The sequence below is a fragment of the Fukomys damarensis genome, unplaced genomic scaffold (assembly GCF_012274545.1).
Source record: "Fukomys damarensis isolate Sample0158 unplaced genomic scaffold, DMR_v1.0_HiC HiC_scaffold_39, whole genome shotgun sequence".
Classification (NCBI taxonomy): Eukaryota; Metazoa; Chordata; class Mammalia; order Rodentia; family Bathyergidae; genus Fukomys; species Fukomys damarensis.
The window spans coordinates 86,623,583-86,643,869 of record NW_022900951.1 but is presented as its reverse complement, the minus strand read 5'-3'; the positions used below and the strand labels follow the sequence as shown (position 1 = coordinate 86,643,869).

Here is a 20,287-nt window from a genome sequence, read left to right as displayed (position 1 = left end):
ATATTTATATTTATATAAAAAGACTAATAATAGCAGTATGTTATGCATCAATAGCAGCAACAGCTTTTCCAGGTTCTGCAGTCATCTGAACAAAATTATAGACATTCAGCACATTCCATAAAAAACAAACAAAACAGAAAAAAACAAAGAAAAGAATAATATCCAGAAAACATCAAAGTTCTATTACTGTTGTGGTACCTGGCAACATTTTTTGTATTAGCATCTTAATCATTATCTGGAAAGAGAATATTCTAGAGTTATATCATTAAATGTACATTTAATGATATTACTCTAGAAATGGTTTTTAGTTACCTGGGAGAAGGGCAAGGGCATGGCAGGGGAAAAGGAAAATGAAGTGCTTATAAGCTAGTTTCTTAGATTTGTGGAGTATGCTAAGAAAAACATTTTTAACCAATATTATGTCTTGTAAAAGGCAAACCAGACCTTAGAATTTTAAAGTCTCTATGACTAAGAGAATGTGTGCTGGCACATATTAATGCTTACAACCCCATCAGTGTTGTAAGTTGTGTAAACCTCTAAGTTGACAAGCATTCTCATGGCCCCACCAGACAGGTACCCTTCCCACCCATCTTCTCCAGAGGCAGCCATCTTAGTAGAGAATTCTGATTGCTTCAGAGGCTAGATTTTCAACAAGTTTCCTTTTTCTTTTGGATGTTTACTAACCTGAAATCCTATAGAGAACAGAAAGAGTAGCCATAAGATTTTTTAAAGGATTTTTAAAATTTGTGGACTAATGTCTGATTTGTTATTCCTATGTCCATTTGGAGAGACTGTTGCTTGTTTCTTTCTTTCTTTCTTTTTTCTTTTTCTCTTTCTTTTCTGTGTCTGCCCTTGATGTCTTAGAATTCATCCAGTTTATAAGATGTCCCTTTATAAGAAGACATGAAAAGTATAAAAATACCTAGTAATATGGGTCCCTATATTTTTCAGGCTATAACAAAATGGTAATAATGACACCACAAATATAGGAAGCTATTGAGCTCCTTCAGAATGCTAAGCATCTGTGTTTCCCTAGGAGGGGAAAGACCTATGAAATCAAAACAACTCAATGTCTATATCATGGAAAATTATTATCTATTTATAGCAGTGTATGTGTTTTAGATATAAAAACGTTGCCAAAGTGTACCACACCATGAATGCATACTACTCTAAAGACTAAAATGACCAGTTACCACTTTCTAAATGAATAGCATTTAATAGAAACAGAAGAAAACAAACTTAATGGAACAGTTCTTAACTTCATGAATGAAAAATATTCACAGAGTATAAGAAGAAAAGAATATAAGGAATATATGAGATCATCATCTATGTCTAAATTATACCAATAAACAATAATAAAAAATAATATAAGGGAACATTGACTGTTTAATGAACTATAACTGATGGGGTCATTTATGTTTATTATAGTAACAATAAATGTTTATTAAATATGAGACTACCTTATATTTCTTTATTTATTCATTAAATACCAGCTATTCTATACTGGGTGAACAATGGTGAGCAAAAATGAGCACGGTCAATATACTCATTAAATTTATGGTCTAATTAAGTTATACATATATGCATGGGTATAAATAATTAAAAGTTAATTTTTCATTAGGGTTTCTATAGGTTCTGCTTAGGATGGTAAATTTTCTACCAATGGGTAATTATGCATAAAAGTTAAGACATAGCAAGTCCTTGTGAGTTTAGTTTTCTTACTCCTTTTTAATATCTAAAATGTGAAATAGTTTATAAATTCATACTCATCACTAGGTGCTGTAATGCTAGTCATGTTATAGCAGCTTAGTAAAACTTCCACCGATCATATAATGATAAAAATTAAAATAGTTCCATGAAGCAAGATATTCTACAGGACTTAATCATATGCCCTGGATATATACTTTTAGCATATGTCAGGCACTTAGATATTTGCTAAAGTAATTAACTCATGTTCATAGATACTTCCTTCCATCAGTAATCATTAGGACTGCCACTTATTTATGGTAAGTTTTGCTACTATGGGAGATACAGTGATTGTCACATGACTGTAATTTAAATTGCATGGCTTTTATTCATTGCATTTTCCCATCCTGAAATAATGCTATTTCCTTTTAGTATGTATTGTGGTTTTCCTAATATGTACGATAGAACGGAATCAGCAATTGTCATTATTTTGGCAGCAAACTGTGGAGCTTTTCCAACACATTTTATTGCCCCAAGTGCTTGTTTCATGGGAAAAAAATGAACTAAGACCTTGTCACTTGAGAAATCAACATAATTTTTAGTGATAATCAAATAGAAAACAAGAATTTTTTTGGGGGGGGGTACCAGGAATCAAACTCAGGACCTTGTGCTTGCAAGGCAGGTAGTGGAACCACTGAGCTAAATCCCTGGTCCCAACAAGTAAATGTTTTGTTTGCCTTTGAAATTAGGTTCCATTGTGCTCACTTCGGCAGCACATATACTGAAATTAGGTTTCATAGATATGACCAGACAAGAGATAAAGAGTTAAAAATGTCCTGTTCTGGTTTGGGGGCTCATTTTAAACATATTTGTTAAAAGAAGTAAAATATGTTCCAGATTAAGAGATTGGAAAATAGGTTGGATTAAAGCCTGAGAGATTTAGCAGCACATGAAGAACCACATTTTTTTCCTGCAACAAATCTACACATGGCGTTGTGCTGCTTATTTACTTGAAAATAAGCACTGAGGTTATCTTGCCATGATTTATAGTACATATCAATCAGAACATACAGTGGATTAAAGTAGAACAGATTAAATAGTTTAGAGTGTGGTAAAAGTGAATTAAATACCCTATTTTAAAAGTGTAGAGTCATTCATAGGAAAATTGATGCATAATGAGGATATACTCTTAAGTGAAATAAATAAGTCACTCATGTGTAAATACGGAATAATTTCTCTGGTGTGAAACTATAATGGTACATAAGATCCTAATGGTATAATAGACAATTTGAAATAGGAAGAAAAGGGCTAAAGGTGTAGGGGAAATGAAAAGGGTAGGTGAAAGGAAATAAAGGTAAAGAAAAAAATATGAGAAATACAAAAATGGAAACAAAGTTTTTTTAAATAGGGAAGGGAGGAGGGGGTGAAGGGAGAGCAGGGACAAGGGGAAAAATGAGAACCAAGGCCTGTCATGTAAAGGTACAAGATCCCAATGATGAATGTAACTGTACTGTATACCTAAAACGTACCAATAAACTCAGTGAGGAAAAATAAATAAATAAAAGTTTATAACTTTTCTGTACAATAATCCTTCATGTAGCTCAGCAGCTAAGAAAGGGTGGGACACAGTTCATGAACCACAAGGTGAAAAGAAAATGAGGTAGGGAGGGAGAAAAAAAGAGACAGTGAGAGATAGGCACAGACAGACATGCTGTACTCGGAGTATGTAAGAATCTGAGAGGAAGGAGTGGATCAGAAATGCAAGAAGGGCAATAGTTAAGGTTGCCACTCCCATGTGCAGTGTTGGTGCTTTGCTGCTCCCTCACTGTTATCTGCTCAGTTTCTAGGTTCTGCTTGGCTTTAGCATGCTGACAAGTGCCAGGTGCCCGACAGTGTTAGAGTTATACTGAGCAGCTCACTATTTCATTGTTCTAGTAATCCCCTGCTGCCCTAGGCATTTTCCTCTTTGCTTCTTGAACATCCGCTCTGGAGTATTATTAGATTAGGGCAGAGCTGGTCAAAAAATATGTGGAAGAATAATGGAAAAATCAGTGCATTTGGGCAGGGATGAGGGAAGTCAGGAGATGTAACATATAGTCGCGGCTGTGCTACTCAGTAGTTGTGGAATTTTGGGCATGTGATGTCAGGTGAAAGTGCAGCCTAGATAATCACCAAGCACTTACATCTCTGATATTTGGTTGAACCCATGACTGTAAGGGGCCTTGTTCTTGGAGAACACCTATTCAAGTTTCTAATAGAATGTAGCATTAGCTTTGTTTCATGGGGCTGTTGAGGTTTAGCTAAGATAAAGGATGTGAAGATAGTTTGGAAACTCTATGAAGGGTCATATAAGGTGGACTTAATATGAGTAGTGAAAAGATACTTTGCCCTGAATATACCATATAATGCTAAAAAATTTTAAAGTTACATTTCAATGAATGTAGGGCAAATTACAGAAACCTTAAAAAGTCTTTTGGTTATATTTATTGTAGAGAAATAGGCCACTTAAAGGTACCCAGGTCATGGAATTGATTTAATAAACACTGTCTGATATGATGGTTAAGCAACTAGGAAAAGGGAGTAAGGCACTCTACTTTTCTTTCCAATCCCATTTACTTTTTAAGGTTATACTAAAAGCCCTAGAAAGAAATGGGCAGTGGATAGTATTTTCTACTTCCTGAAGGCTAAAGTAGAATATGGAAACCTGAAAGGTGCAAGAGGGAAGGGGAACTGGGAGGGGTCCAGAAAAAGAAAGATGGGATTGGAATTAACGTAAGGAAAAGCAAAAATGGAAACAAAGTCTTTGTAGATAGGGAGAGGTGGAGGGGTTGAAGGGAGGGCAGGGGAATGGGGAAAAATAAGAACCAAAATGGATTATGTAAAGGTGCAAATTTCCAATGATGAATGTCATTGCATTGTATACCTTAAATGTACCAATAAAACTAATTAATTAAAAAAAGAATATGGAAACTTGTATAAAAGGGAAAGTCTCATTTTGACCCAGTGGCAGGGTATGTGAACATGAGGCCGTCTGGCAGGCTGGCTAGTTAGACTTGTCTTTGTACCACATGAGTAGCAGTGCCTTTGTGTTAGTGGTCATATTGTTTTTTTCCCTACCCCCCCTTCATTTCTGTCATGTCTATCTTCTTATCTTCCTAGGGTAGAAAGAGTCAAGAAAAAGAAGAAAACAGTTGGATAGTGGGGCCTGGGGAAGGAAGGAAAATAAAGATGAAAAACATTGAATCTTTCTTGTCTCTACCTTTCTCTGTCCCTTTCTCAATTAAGAAAGTTTATAGTTTCCTTTTATCTCACCTTTAAGTTTAACTACACTCTTTGCCTTAGTTACCTTAATCCCCAGTCACTGACATGTGAGAACTATAGACAAGCCACACAATAAGAACCAGCATGCTATTTCAGCAGATTCATACTGTGTAGGACTGGCAGTAGTTTTAGAAAGGACAATAAGCTAGTAGATATGACAGTCCCACCCCAACATGCCAAATACGTTATTATTACAGTATATGTTTTACAATTTAAAGGCTTCAGTTTAAAGATTTGATTACCATGGAAGAAAGGAAGAAAAAGAATTACATGATGCTTGTGTTGAGTATGAGAAAGCATATTCAGGTTGGAAAATCAAAGTTAAAAATTAGAACCAGGCCCTAACAGCCTAGATATGTCCAAACCCTAGCACTTGGGTAACTCTTTTATGAATTACAGCAGATTAAATTTCAAACTGTGGAAAGACTTCAGAATAAGGGAAGGTATAGTATACCACTAATAGGGATTATTAAATTTAGATAAAACAGATGTTTTTCAATGGCAGCACCTCTGAATCATGAAAATCAAAATAGAGAAGGAATAGAGCAAAACTTACTAAAAAAGTATCACTTATCTTAGTTTCAGAAAGTGCTCACACTTGTACCCTTAAGATTTCAGTTAAACTCCACAAAAGGAGGCATTAACTTGGGAAAAATTCCTTAAAAGTGATTAAATTTGCATACATGTCTGTTGATGTATTGACATTTTGAAAGTGATGCTATGAAAAGAGGGGCTTTTAGAAGCAGGTAGTTTTTTTTTCCCCTCATTGAGTTTATTGGTACATTCTAGGTATACAGTACAGTTACATTCATCATTGGGATCTTGTACCTTTACATGATAGGTCTTGATTCTCATATTTTCCACTTGTCCCTGCTCTCCCTTCATTCCTCCTCCCCTCCACCTTTATGAACACTTCATTTCTATTTTTTCATTTTCTCATATTTTTTTCTTTTCCCTTATTAGCTTTCCCCTACCCTTCCCACTTTCCCTACACCTTTCTTCCTATTTCACATTGTCAGTTATCTCATTAGGATCTTATGTACTATTATAGTTTATTCACACCAGAGAAGCTATTCGGTATTTACACATGCATGACTTATTTATTTTACTTAGGAGTGTATCCTCAATATGTATCCATTTTCCTATGAAAGAATCTAATTTCTCATTCTTTATGGCTGAGTAATATTCCATTTTATAGAAAAACCACATCTTCTTTATCCAGTCTCCAACTGATGGACAAATAGGCTGTTTCCAAGTTTTAGCTATTACAAACTGTGCCGCTATAAACATAGGTGCACATATATCTCTGTGATATGATTCTTTTAATTCTTTTGGAAAGATACCCAGTGGAGGGATGGCTGGGTCAAATGGAACTTCTAGTCCCAGTTCTTTGAGGTATCTCCATATTGATTTCCATAGTGGTTGCAAAGAAGGTAGTGTTTTATTCAAACATCAGCTCTCTTGCCTATTTTATTACCTTTGGAAAGTTGCTTAATCTCATTGAGTATCACTGAACCTCTATTTTCTTCGTCTACAAATGGGATTATTTTGAAGACTAAATAAGATGACACATATATAGCACCTGACTCTCAGTAAGTGCTCAACAGATATTGGATCTTCAGTATTCAGATCTGCTGTTGCTCATAATGTCATGTCCATATATATTAGGAGCAACCTTCTAAAAGCATTCTCCAAAGTGGGATGCACCCAGATGTGCCATTGTAGGGTGGGAAGAAAAGAGTATTAGAAGTTCTATTTAGGATCATTTTATTTAAGATCTAACAACGTATTTTTACTGACATTGAGAAGAAAGGAGCTAAAGGTGTAGGGAAGGTGGGACGGGTAGGGGAAGGGTAAAAAGGGAAAAGAAAAAAATGTGAGATAATGAAAAGATGGTAATAACGTGGTTGTAGATGGGGAGGGGAGGAGGGGGTGAAAGGAGGGCAGGGACAAGGGGAAAAAATGAGAATCAAGACCTGTCATGTAAAGGTATAAGATCCCAACAATGAATGTAACTGTACTGTATCCCTAAAATGTACCAATAAACTCAATTAAAGCTGAACAAACAAACAAAAAAGATATAACAACGTATTTAAACTCCACTAATATTTAACATTTAGATTGACCTGGAAACTCTCATTTGGTCCATTTTGGAGGATCACTGTCATATATGATAAATGAGAGACCCTGAGAAAAGCATGAGATCTTCATTTGGTGGGTGCTGATAGTGGCGCAAACATTCTTTTCATTTACTGTCAACATACTGCAGTGCATTTCAGCTGACATGTGCCTGGGAAGATATAACTAGATTCATAGTTCCTGGTAGTATTATCTCCAACCTGTAGTTTCTTCATAGGAATCTTCTTAAGCTATTTGACTATGGTAAGTTACCTAAAACTAGATAAACTGATCTATGTAGAATGGACAAGTGGCTCAAGAAGATTGCTGCAAAAGAGAAATGGTTTGTTGATAATAGTAACAATGCAAGTACAAGGATCAACTTGAATTTTACATATTAGGTGCTATATTTATTGGCAGGGACTATTCTTATACCTTGGAGACATGCCTTTGATGGCCATGGGGAAGTAATACTCATTCAGAGTTGTAGAAGACATATCTAAATTCTGACTTAGTTTAAGAGGTAGTTCATCAGCTTTATAGATTCTTAACTTGGAAAACACAATTAAAAGATCCATCGAAAAGGTCTTATGTCACATGATTTTTGTGTCACAGCCTCTTGAAGGTAAAAACAATCTCACATTTTCAAATTTCCCAAGATGAAAATTGTTAGTGGCCATACTATAATTTGTTTTTCAAACCTACAAATTTTTTCCTTTTTAATACCACGAAAGCACTATTCTTACGTACAGTAATAAATGACTCAGTCTTAAAGAAGAACCTGAGTCATAAGATGAAAATTAAATTGTACTCATATTTTAAAGAATTTTCATCAGAAAAAATGATTTCTAGTAGTTCATTTCTAAAAACAGGATGAGTAAATCTAGAAGCTCCATGAGAAAAGCATTATGTGGACATTTTAAAGAAGGAAATGAGAAAAGTTTGTCATGTATACCTTTAGCCATCTGTTTCTTTATGTGTCTTATATTTTCCAGTTTTAGTTCTGCTCTACTAAATCAAATTCACAACTGTTCCCTTAATGTAAACATTAGGAACATGTGGCCTCGGGGGAAGATTCTGATGACACTGCTATGGTCATCACAGCTTATAGCCCAAGAAGTATTTTTCCCTCCTGGTGGACAGGTGTGGCTATCTCATAAAAAATAGGGGCTTTTAAAAATTCAACATTCCGGCAATTTAAAAACTGTAAGCTAGCCAGAAGGCAGTAGGTAAAAATTCTCTTAAAGGCTAAGTGAATCTCATAGGATGGGGCCAAATAATTTGAATCTTATTGAAACAACCTTTACTTCCCTCTCCTTCTTACCCTTCCAGCTTTCCTTCTTTGTCCCTTCATATATGTCTCTATTTTAGCCCTTTCTAGGTGTACCCCCTTGTTTGTACTCTCTTTGCCTCCCAAATCATTTCTTTACTTGTTTTTGTCTTCCTCTTTATTTCTTTGTATACTTCTTTTCTTTCCTTCTTTTCTACCTTTTTTCCTATTGTCTGAGGTGTATTCTTTCCTTGAATCCTGATGAATTACCTATAATATCAGATTAAAATCTATGTTAAAATTAATAAACATTAATGTTCATTAAGCAGAAAGTAGGTTGTATTTATAAATGAAGAGAAAAATACCTTCAAATTAAGTAACATTGTATAGATGGCTTACAATTCAAAATTTTTCTTGTGCGAGTCACAGCCTTCACCAAAATAAGGTTCTCCTCCCTTCTTCCCTAACTATCTATAATTGTATCTTCTGCTCTTCCTCTCTACCCTTAGGTTTGGTGAATAGGCACAGTATTTGCATTTTATTTTGTGTGCATTATTTCTTGAATTTGCAGAAACTAAAATTGCCACTTAATGAGAAAGAGAGGTTATCTATTATTTATTTTTCAGATGTGGGTTTAGGATTTGAGTAGTCTTAAGTTTCTGAGGTTCAAACATGTCTTATTTGAATTCTGTTTCAGATGCTATAATAGCGAATGGCAGAATATGGAATTTTCTAGTGGTTGAAACCTCTCATAAAGAAACTTTTTAAATTTAGACTAATGCGTGCTTCATTTGCTTCTTTTTACTTATCCAAATAGCAGTTTTTACATTTTCGGTTTAATTACGTCTTTGTCTTGAAAAAAATGTTTGCATGCCATAGGAAGCCCCTTTCAGCTTGATAACTTGCCACTGGTTAACTGACTAAAGTTATCACTTTTTTCAGAAGCAAATAACCAATGAATAAATGGCTATACAGATTCACTTAAATCATTTCTTTTGCATGCTGCATGTATCTAAGGTATTGCCTCTTCTCAACTGTTTTTTTTTCTTTTTACCATAGTTTCTAGGAGCTGTCACAAACCCTTTGATTCTTTGATAGCTAAATTCTTACTTCTTTTCTCAAAATACGCATTTTCATTAAAGTGCTATTTAACATTAGACATTAACTTTGTTTTTTTTTTTTCCTCATTGTAGATATTAACTTTGACAGATGTTAAGGCTGCATCTCAATTAGGTGAAGTGTATTCTTGGAAAGGTGCCAATTTGAATAGAGTTGAATTTGGTTTGTGAACTAAATTGTTGTTTCAACTTTGCCTGGTTTAAACTAGCAGTGTGATAGAATAGCTGACTTGTTTTGTACAAAAGTTTTCTTGTTTTTTTGTTCTTTGCTAGTAATATTTAAACATAGAAAATGGCTTCCTAGTCTAGCAAAGATAATTTAATATTAATTTACTACAAGATCCTTGTGTATTTTTTAGACTGGAATTTAAATTGGCAGAGTACTACTTTAGTATAAGATGCTTTCTATGCACAATAATATTTTAAAATTTTTATTATTCCTGCAGATTTTCAATAGACAAGAAATCTAGCTCAGTTTACCCTTTGGCTATTAATGAATACTTTGAATTATTATTTATTATCTTTAAACAGCGACAATGTGTGTATAAGATCAGAACTGCCAAGTAAGGCAACTATTTTTAAATTAAAAAACATAATCCAATTAAAAATAAAAATTAAAGTGTGGATACTAGAAAGAATTTGAACTTCAGTCAGAACGTCTGGGTTCTGTTTTTAGTTTTTTGAGGAATCTCCATACTGATTCCTCTCTTTGTCTCTCATTAACTCAGCTGGGTCACTTAGCACAAGTAACTGCCCAACTTTGAACTGTATATCCTAACTGTTCAGCTTTAACAGTTCTCTATGCTAAAAAGAGATTGGCTGAGGGAAGCTGAATTCTGTTGTTTATCAGCTGTCCATACCAGCCTGGCAACTCAGAGGTTAGTCTCTAGCTGCATTTTCATCTTTTTTTAATCCCTTAAATCCTTGCTAGGCTTTCATTGCTAGTTTGTTTGCTGGGGAATTTACATTTACAGACTTTGAGGGCTTTCTACCTTTGGAATCTTTCTATATTTATGGGTTTAATGAAAAGTTACTTAGTATTGAATGAAAATGCAAGAATAAATTACATGAATGTGTCTGTACAATTAGACTCTATCATGACTGATGGCCCTTTACTATTTCAGAGCTTTCAAGTCAATACATTTGAATCTTGGTATAGTAAAACATCATTGTGATTTTCTCCCATTAACTGTACTAGCATTTCTCCCTTACTTATTTTTCCAAATATCCTTGGTTTTTGAAAGTCTAGTGATAGAGCAATAAAGCTCTACATCATGAGAAAAAGCTTGCTAGCTTAATCCTGTTACACATTTTAGGTACCTGGAATTTTCCTCGATTTGAGATAGGTTGAATTTCACAGGGCTAAAATTAACCATTCATTGACTTGTTTGCAGAATAAAGTAAACAGAATGATAGCTTAATTCAAATTATTAAGAAATTAAATTTATGAGGACTTCAATACATGTACTGTTTTGTTTGTTTGTTTATTTATTTATATTTAGTTATTTAGGTACCAGGGATCAAACTCAGGACCTTGTGCTTGCAAGGCAGGCCATAGCACCACTGAGCTAAATCCTCATCCCACTTATTTATTTTTTTGAGACAGAGTCTCGCCATGTATTTCAGGCTGGCATTGAGCACACTATGAAGCTGAATTCATGATTATCCCGCTGCCACAGCCCCCTGAGTGCTGGGATTACAGGCATGCACTACCACACCCAGTTTACATGTATTACTGTAATAAAAAAGCCGCCCATACTCTTAAGTGAAATAAATAGGACACACATTTGTAAATACCAGATAGTTTCTCTGGTGTGAGAAACTGAAAGTATAAATAAGGATCAAAATGTATAATAGATAATGTGAAATAGGAAGAAAAGGCACAAAGGGGAAGGGGAAAAAAGGGAAGGGTAGGAGAAAGGAAAGAAGGGAAAGGAATAAATATGAGAAAGAAAAAAACAGAAAGTCTTTGTAAATAGGGAGGCAGGGAGGGGTTGAAGGGAGGGCAGGGGAGTGGAGAAAAAATAAGAAATATATCATCTAAAGGTACACATTTCCAAAGATGAATGTCATCATACTGTATACCTAAACTGTATGAATAAACTTAATCAATAAAAAAAGCTAGAGGTAGTTATTAAAAGAGCTGAATTAAAGGAGGTCTAGCACTATAGTAAAAAGACAAACAAGCTGGTTGTGGTGGAACACGCCTTTAATCTTAGCTACTTGGAAGGCTGAGGTAGGAGTATCTCAAGTCAGAGGTAGCCCTGAAACACAGTGAGACCTTGTCTCAAAATAAAAAGTTTTAAAATGGGCTGGGATATAGCTCAGTGGTAGAGCACTTGATTAGCCTGCATGAGGCCCTGGGTTCAACTCCTAGTATCACCACCCGCAAAAGGAGAGGGGGCGACACATAGTAACAAACATTGGTGAGGACATTGAAAAATTTAACATCCTCATACATTGTAGGATGAGGATGTAGAATCATATAGCCATGGCCAATTATTTCATTGCTAGGTATCTATCAAAGAGAAATGAAAACATGCCCTAACTAAACCTTACATGCAAATGTTCATAGCAGAATTATTCATAATAGCTAACATATAGAAATAGCCCATATGTTCATCCATTTATAAACAGATGACAAAATATGGTATAGCCATACAATAGGAAGTTACTAGGCATTAGAACGAATGGAGTACTGATACATGCTACAATATAGGTAAATCCTAAAAACATTATACTAATTGAAAGAAGTCAGAGACGAGACAATACTGTTATATGATTCCACTTATAAAAAACTTCCAGAATAGGGAAATCCATAAAAACAGAAAAATTAGATTAGTGATCATCAGGAACCTAGGGATGGGAGGAGAGGGCAGTGATTGCTAATGGATGTGAGATTTCTTTTTAAGGTTATGAAACATTCTGATATTTAGTGGTGATGATACTCACCATTAAATTGTATGCTTTCAAGGAGTAAACTTAGGGGTATGTAAATTAAAACTCAATGAGGCTATTCTGTATTAAAACATTAGTGCTAGTATTACTATAACTGTTTGGAAGTTACATATATAAAAATATATGTAAATCATTTTATGCCAGGGGCTGAGGAAGGGGAGGAATGGGCAGTTAGTGTTTTATGGGTACAGTTTTAGTTGGGAAATATGCAAAATTTTGGAGCTAGATGATGCTGCTGGGTGCATAACAGTGTGAATGTACTTAATCCTATGTAATTATATGTTTGCAGTTTTATGTATATATTAACAATAATCTATGACACAAAACTATATATTATTCGAACATACAAGTACTTTTACCTTTTCTTTTTAACAGGAAAACTAAAAATGTGATTGATCTTTTTACGAGCTTTTTTATGGAGCTCTTCTGGATTATGTTTTAGAATTTCACTCAGGTGTCTGTGTGTGTGTGTGTGTGTGTGTGTGTGTGTAAAGGAAGTGGTTATACAGTGTCTTTATCTTGGCTTTAAATGAGAACATGAAGGTATTTTTAAAAACTTTATTTGCCAGTAGGAAAATAAAAGAAACCAAACTATAGAGATTTATGTTGCTAAATTATAAAATAGTAAAGTACAGTTTTCAGAGTATACGTTATCACAATTTCCTGATTTTCTTGATTAACCTTGGCTTTTTGAATGAAGAAAACATTTCCTTTAAAAATCTATAACATTGTTATATCTTCCTAGCAGCCTTTTCCTTTGTAGATCAGGATGCAGTATATACCAAAAGGCAGTGAAAATAGAAACACAATAGGTGAGCTTCAGAATATCCAAAGGCCATGAAACTTTGTTATGATTTAAGTCGTTGGTTTAAGTTTCTAACCTCTAAGGATTAAGCTGTGAAAATATTTTCTAAGTCTGGCTGCCATTTAAGACTTCGAAGATGAATGACATGAATACCAGTAGCACCATTAATATAGTGGACAATCAGTGGTGTGTTTGTTTTTCATGATCAGGAAGTAGTTTCTTATAAAAGTATAAGGAACACACAGTGCCTCTGTGTGTGTGTGTGTGTGTGTGTGTGTGTGTGTGTGTGTATGAGATTTGTCTGTTGTACAGTTGTAGGAAGATTTATGGCCTTCCAGCATTTTTGTCTTTTACAGTGAGGTTCTTCCAGAGTTTGGCATTGTAATATAATATAAAATGCTTGAATAAAGAGCCAATCAGAATTGATGTACTCAAAAATCTGCTGGTGGATTAATGGTCTTATAATCATACTTTTATTTCTTAGACTAGCCTTATTTCCTATAGTTTCACAATTTTTGAGTCATATTTTAAGTTAGCCTTTACAAAGGCCGTAAAATCCTTGTATTTTTAGTCTATAATTTGGATGATTTTCATGTTCTTTGATTTTTTTTTTTTTTGGCTTAAAGAAAATGAAATTTTGATCTTTTTTAACTCTTTGAGTGCCATTCTGTGGCAACTGGTAAACCTAGTATAAAGTTCTTTTTATTTTTACAATGTGATTGTGTGGTTTTGCCCCCACCAACACTAGATCCAGTGGTCTTCCAACAAGTTTCCGCTAGTTTGGTTTTTATTTTCCTCAAAGTAAAATAAAATATTTTGAGATTCTGCAAGTAATACAGAAAGACATCAAGAGATGGCTATACAGAAAATTTAATTGATCATTCACTCTTTGCAGTTGAAGTAGTCACAAAAATTGCTGGCAGGGCCGGGGTTTTAGCTCAGCAGTTCGGTGGCCTGCCTTGCAAGCTCAAGGACCCGAGTTGAATCCCTGGTACAAAAAAAAAAAAAAAAAAAAAAAAAAAGAATTGCTGGCAAACAATCTATTAAATGAAAATCTAAAATCTTTGGAGACTTTAATTACATTTGAAGATTTTTGGCATCTTTAATATTTTACTGTTTCTTTTTTAATCTCACGTTTTTTCTAACAATTTTCTACATTTAAAATTAGAAAATTCCTCTCTAGTAATTGCTTTAATATTTTTCTTTGTTTTCAACAGTGCCCTTAAAGATAGCCGTTTTCCCCCAATGACAAGGGATGAGCTGCCACGGCTTTTCTGCTCAGTGTCTCTGCTCACTAACTTTGAAGATGTCTGTGATTATTTGGACTGGGAGGTAAGATTATAGAAAATTTTAAAAGAATATTGAAGTTAATTCCTGAGATGTTAAAAACTAGGCCCAGAAAGTAACTCCTTCAACACATTCTCGTGGATAAATAAACCTCACTGTTGAACAATGAGATATCAATAAAACTATTTTTTAAAAAAACAAAGTTCCATGTGTTGTTATAACACCCTTACTGTATTTGGTCATTTTTTAAAAAAATCTTACTACCTCACCAGAGAACCTCGTAAAAGCTGTTAATAAGTAATAAGAAGAACTGACTAGAATGTATTTCTCCTTTTATTTCAATTTCAGTGCACTCATATTTAACTGCTAACAAGTGATTAGGACATCAGAGGATGGATTTGAGAATCAAGAAACAAGAATTATTTAAAATAATATACCACTGGGGGAAGTCAGCACATAGAAGTGACAGAATGTTGAATTAAATATTCTGTATTTCTAAAAAGTGAATTGCAACGGTATGAATTGTCTGAAGTCTCACAAGGAATCAGGGCAAACCCAAGAATGAATTAAATAATGTGAATTCATTCTTGACTACCTTAATCTAAACACTTTTTCTCTAGCAGATAAGATTATATCTATAGCAATGATGGCGAACCTTTTAGAGCTTTCAGTGTTAACAAACAGCTAGTTGTGGCACATATGGCATAGGTTTGCCACCACTGATCTAGAGCATCTCTGCCATCATCAGAGAAGCCTCCCTTGATGCTATTTTTATTTTTCTTTAATATGTAGGTTTGGCTTTGTAATGAAGTTCAGAGGTCCTCATCATGATTTGCTTTAGTGGTTGAGAGGAGATATGTATAGGTTTATGAAGTTTTACATCCATGTACTTGCCCATATTACTAAATGCCAACTGTATTCCAGACACTGTGCTATATGTACAAAAGTGGTGGAAATGTATGTATCACTAAATACAAAGAAACATGCTGTGGACTGCAACAATGGGGATTTAGTGAATTCATGTTCCTTTTCATACTACTCAGAAATGGTATTACTTTATTGTTATGGTATAACATGATTTAATTCTACAGCTGTTTTAGATAAACAATCACTCTTGGTAACTGAGATATACTGCCTTGTGGCCAGATTACTGTCTTCACAGTTAATTGGACTTGAATTTTATTTTTTGGGTTTTCCCTGATTCCTTGTGAGACTTCAGACAATTCATACCATTGTAATTCACTTTTTAGAAATACAGAATAAGACATTTGTAAAATTCTTGATATTCATTTGAAAAAAATCTCCATGATGTAAATTATTCTTATGCCAGAGCTGTTTTAAAATTTTTTTCTGCACAGAGTAGAGTGAAAGAACTCTTTTTTTGTTTTGTGGTAAGATTTTTTGGAACATTACCAGAATATAAAAGCAGCTTAGGATTTTTGTAAAGGAAGAAATAAAATAATGGTAGTCCTTGCAAAGTTGGAATGTATGAAACCTTTTGTAGAATTAAAATTTCCTGCCTTATAGTTTTTTGTAAGTTTGTTGTTCCTATTTGGTTTTTCTTAAAGAGAAATTTTACTGATATTATGGACATATTCGTGAGTACATTATTTTTAAATGGCCCCAAATATTGTCACCTTTTCATTTATCTGTATTAGAGTTTGGATGATTCCCTTACTGATTTAGGGCTGCTGTACCCTCTTCTCTAGCCCAATTTTTATTTCTGCTTTCTAGGTGACAGATGCAGTATATGTAGTGGTAGGGGTGGGAATAATAGAGAAAGAAGTCTAACATCTAGAAAATGACCAAGCTACAAAAACCCTTCTCTTCTTATTGGCAGCCATTGACTTATAGGTACAGTTTGGGCATTATGCATAGATACATGTGTGCAGCATTCATGATCATGTATTGTATAAATATGTGTGCACATGTATAGCAGGGTAAGAATCTCATAGGTGTTATATAGGTATAGATAAGCACAAAGTAAATCAGCATCTTCTTTAGCCTACTTCAAGCACTGCCTACAGTTAAAATTAACCTTGATGTTATTGAGCTTTTATGTTCATGAGATATATCAGTTTTGTGTTAGGAAGGTGGAAAGTAAATCACTTAAGTAATGTCCCTGTATACTCTTTCAGGGGCATTTTATCCTCTTTAGTTACTGTCTATAAGCTTGAATTTCTAGACGATTCTATATTATTTCTTGACCTTGCATATTTAATTAATAAAAAATTTAGAGCTTAAATGTTTTTGTCTGTTAAGTGATGCTTTCTTATTGAAGCAAAAAATACATATTTGTACTTTTAATGTGCAGTCATTTGTAAGTAAATTAGATGCTGCTAGGCTCGGAGAAAAAGACTATTCAGTTATTTCATCATTGTTTAAAGTTGTTGGGACAAGAGAAATTTCTCCTTAAAGAGTCAGAGTGAAAATTACATTTTAACTACAAGAGTGTGAGTTGCTCTTTGAATATGTACCATTGTGATTGAAAAATCAAATATTACTGTGGGAATGATATTCTAAAGGTTATCTTTAATAATTCTAAAAAAACATTGTTACTTTAATTACATAATGCCAAAGTGCGATTAATGACATTTAAAAATTATATTGATATAATTCTACACCTATATACATGCCCCAAAGAAATTTTAAAAAGTGTTGAAACAAAAACTTAGGCACAAATGTTTATAGCATTTATAATCAGAATCACTATAATGAGAATGATCGAAGGTGGAAACAACTTAAATATTTGTCACTAGATAAATGGATAAAAAGAAAGGTATATATCTATAGAGTTGATTTTTTTTTTTTGGTACCTGGGATCAAACTGGTGACCTTGTGCTTGAAAAGCAGGTGGCGGAACTACTGAGCTAGATCCCTGGCACCTACAGTTGAATATTATTCTGCCATAAAAAGTAATGAAGTACTAATGTATGTCACAATATGAATGAACCCTAAGAAACATGCTAAGTGAAAGAAGTCAAACATAAAAGGTCACATAGTACGATTCCATTTATATGAATATCCAGAATGGTGAAATCTATAGAGATAGAAAGTAGAGGGCTGGTTGCCAGAACCTGGGAGATAGGTGAATAGGAATTAATTGCTTAATGGGTAGGTTTTCATTTGGAGTGATGAAAAGGTTCTGGAATTTTAGATAGTAGTGGTTTTCACAACACTGAATATAATGCCACCGAATTGAATGCTTCAAAATTATTAAAATGGTAAATTTTTATGTATATTTTAACAAAAATGGAAAATAAATTTTACACACACACATGCACATACACACGCTGACCATAATATTTACATTTATTGAAGAAAATTTTAATAATTCAGAAAGTTTAAAGAATGCAAGTCATTAATAATTATACCATTCTGAAAAAACTCCTGTTAACACTTGGGAATATAGTAAAAATCTCCTTATCTGTGAGTTCTCCATACATTGATTAAGCATCCAAAAATATAGAAAAATATAAAAAATGTGTTGAATATTTACAGACTTGTTTCTTGTCATTATTCCCTAGACACAATGCAGTATAGCAACTATTTACATAGCATTTATGTTATATTCATTATTTTAAGTAATATAGAGATGATTTAAAGTATACAGGATAGTATGTATAGGTTATATGTAAATGCTATGTCATTTTGTACAAGGAACTCGAACATCCATGGATTTTGGAATGGGGGGGTGAGGATCCTGAAACCAGATCCCCACAGGTACCTTTATTTTGTTCTATTCTTTATCTGTATTGATAAACCTACATATTTATTTGGCTTTGTATCTAAAATCATATTGAATATACGTACAGTTACTATTTAAAAGAAGATTAGGGCTGGGTACTTGGCTCAGTGGTTCTGCCACCTGTCTTGCAAGTGCAAGGGCCCAAGTTCGATCCCTGGTACCAAATTAAAAAATAAATAAAAGAAGATTAAAAGGAAGTCTTTGTTTATCTCTGTATGTAGTTAAGTTGTGTTTTGAATTTTGTTTTTGAGAAGTCAGTTTATATTAGATACTATACACTTCACTTTGAGAAAATTTACACTGTCAAATCAGTACAGCTTTTCTTCCAAGAATAAAATATTCTGTTTACCATAAGCATCTAATTTTGACCTGAAACGCAGTTTTACATATATGTTTACACTGTAAAAGAAAACAGAGTTTTCAGAACTTTCATAGAGAATTTTAAATTCAAAGATAGATAATATTTTATATAAGCAGAAGCCTCTAACATGGGACTTCTCTGTTAGAAAAGTTTGAAATTTGACACCCACTGGTGAAGTATATTGCTACCATAGAATCCCTAAATAAAGGTAAAAGTGCCCAGATCAAAACAGAAAGATGATATAGTTTAAAAATCCCAAAGAATAGAGATAAGTAACTTCATTAACAAGAGAGACATCCTTGTGATTGTGAGGGTGAGCCATATGGCTGGTAGTAATAGCGACCTAATTTTCAGCTTACCAGGAAGCAGAATGGACTGCTATAGGGTTGCCTACTCTCTTTATTGTTTTTTTGTCCAAGGTTTTTGATGTAGTCTTTTTGGAACTGTCATTTGGCAATATAACTCATCTCTAGTTTTATAGTGGAAGTTAGTAGGAGAGTAAGACTTACTTTGGAGTTTATTTTAGGGACTAGAGTAACTTTACTTTTATAATAATGGAATATTTGGTAAATGATTTCACCAGTAGATATAATTGATTACAAGTCAATACTGAGCTGACAGAATGATCAATAATGATTCCATATGTTAAATTTCCTCCAAATAGTGGTTAAGACATCTAAAATGAGTATCTATACATAGTCCCTCAAGGAATCAGAATACTGCAGTCATTAAAAACAACCAAACTACTCACAAAAGGCCTTAGAGATAAATTGGACCAATGTCCTTACCCTTCTAAGACTCTGATCATTGCACATATCATGATCTACTTATTGCCCTGGTAAGTGTGAGAAGGATGAAGAATAATGTGGGGGAAAGTGTTTATTATCTGATAAATGGAAATATCTATCTGTAAAGCTAAAATAATTGTTAAATGAGGGAAATTTCTCCCCTGGGGATAAATTCAACATGGTCTGTCTTATATTTGAATACAGAAATTTATCACCATTGTTCTGTGTTCTTCGGTTGTCAACGTTATCTTAATTCTGAATGGCAAGATGATTGACAGACATGGTGCTTTAGAAAGAAAGAAAAGCTCATGCAACATGTTGGTGCCCTACTAACTGACAGTTGGCCTAGGACTAATATATAATATAGTTAAGCTGTTTGGGTACCATGTTTCCTTTTAAAAAACAATCTGAAAGCATATAAAGCCAATGACAATACAGTTAGTGGAGTATTGATTGAGGAATAATTCTAGGTGTGTCATCTCATAGCCATTCATTTTCAGGATGATGTAAATGAATAAGCTTTTTTGTTTGTAAAAGAACTTGTATAGCAATTATGCTACCAGTGAAGTTATGGAAGCTAATGTAGCACTTTGCTGACAGAAGTCAAAATATTTTCTAAATTGTAATCAGGCATCTTTTATTTCTTAGCTTTACAGACAAGATCACTTGAAGGCATGAAGAAATATTTTTTTGTATTTTAAATGTGATTCTTAGATCATACTTACAGAGATTAAAGACATTTCCATGAACCTGAAGATATTCTTTCCTATATTTAGCTTTCTGGATCACTGATAATATATACTTTGTGGTCCTGAGACACGTTTTTT

The 20,287-nt window shown here is 33.8% G+C and overlaps 1 protein-coding gene across 1 annotated transcript in view; it reads left to right on the top strand.

Moving 5' to 3' along the window:
• Ammecr1 (AMMECR nuclear protein 1) overlaps positions 1 to 20,287 on the top strand; it is a 125,516-nt gene that overhangs the window by 91,751 nt on the left and 13,478 nt on the right. The window contains exon 3 of the mRNA XM_010603070.2: positions 14,494 to 14,608. Within this exon, the coding sequence (XP_010601372.1) occupies positions 14,494 to 14,608 (115 nt within the window). The remainder of the gene's footprint in view (positions 1 to 14,493; positions 14,609 to 20,287) is intronic.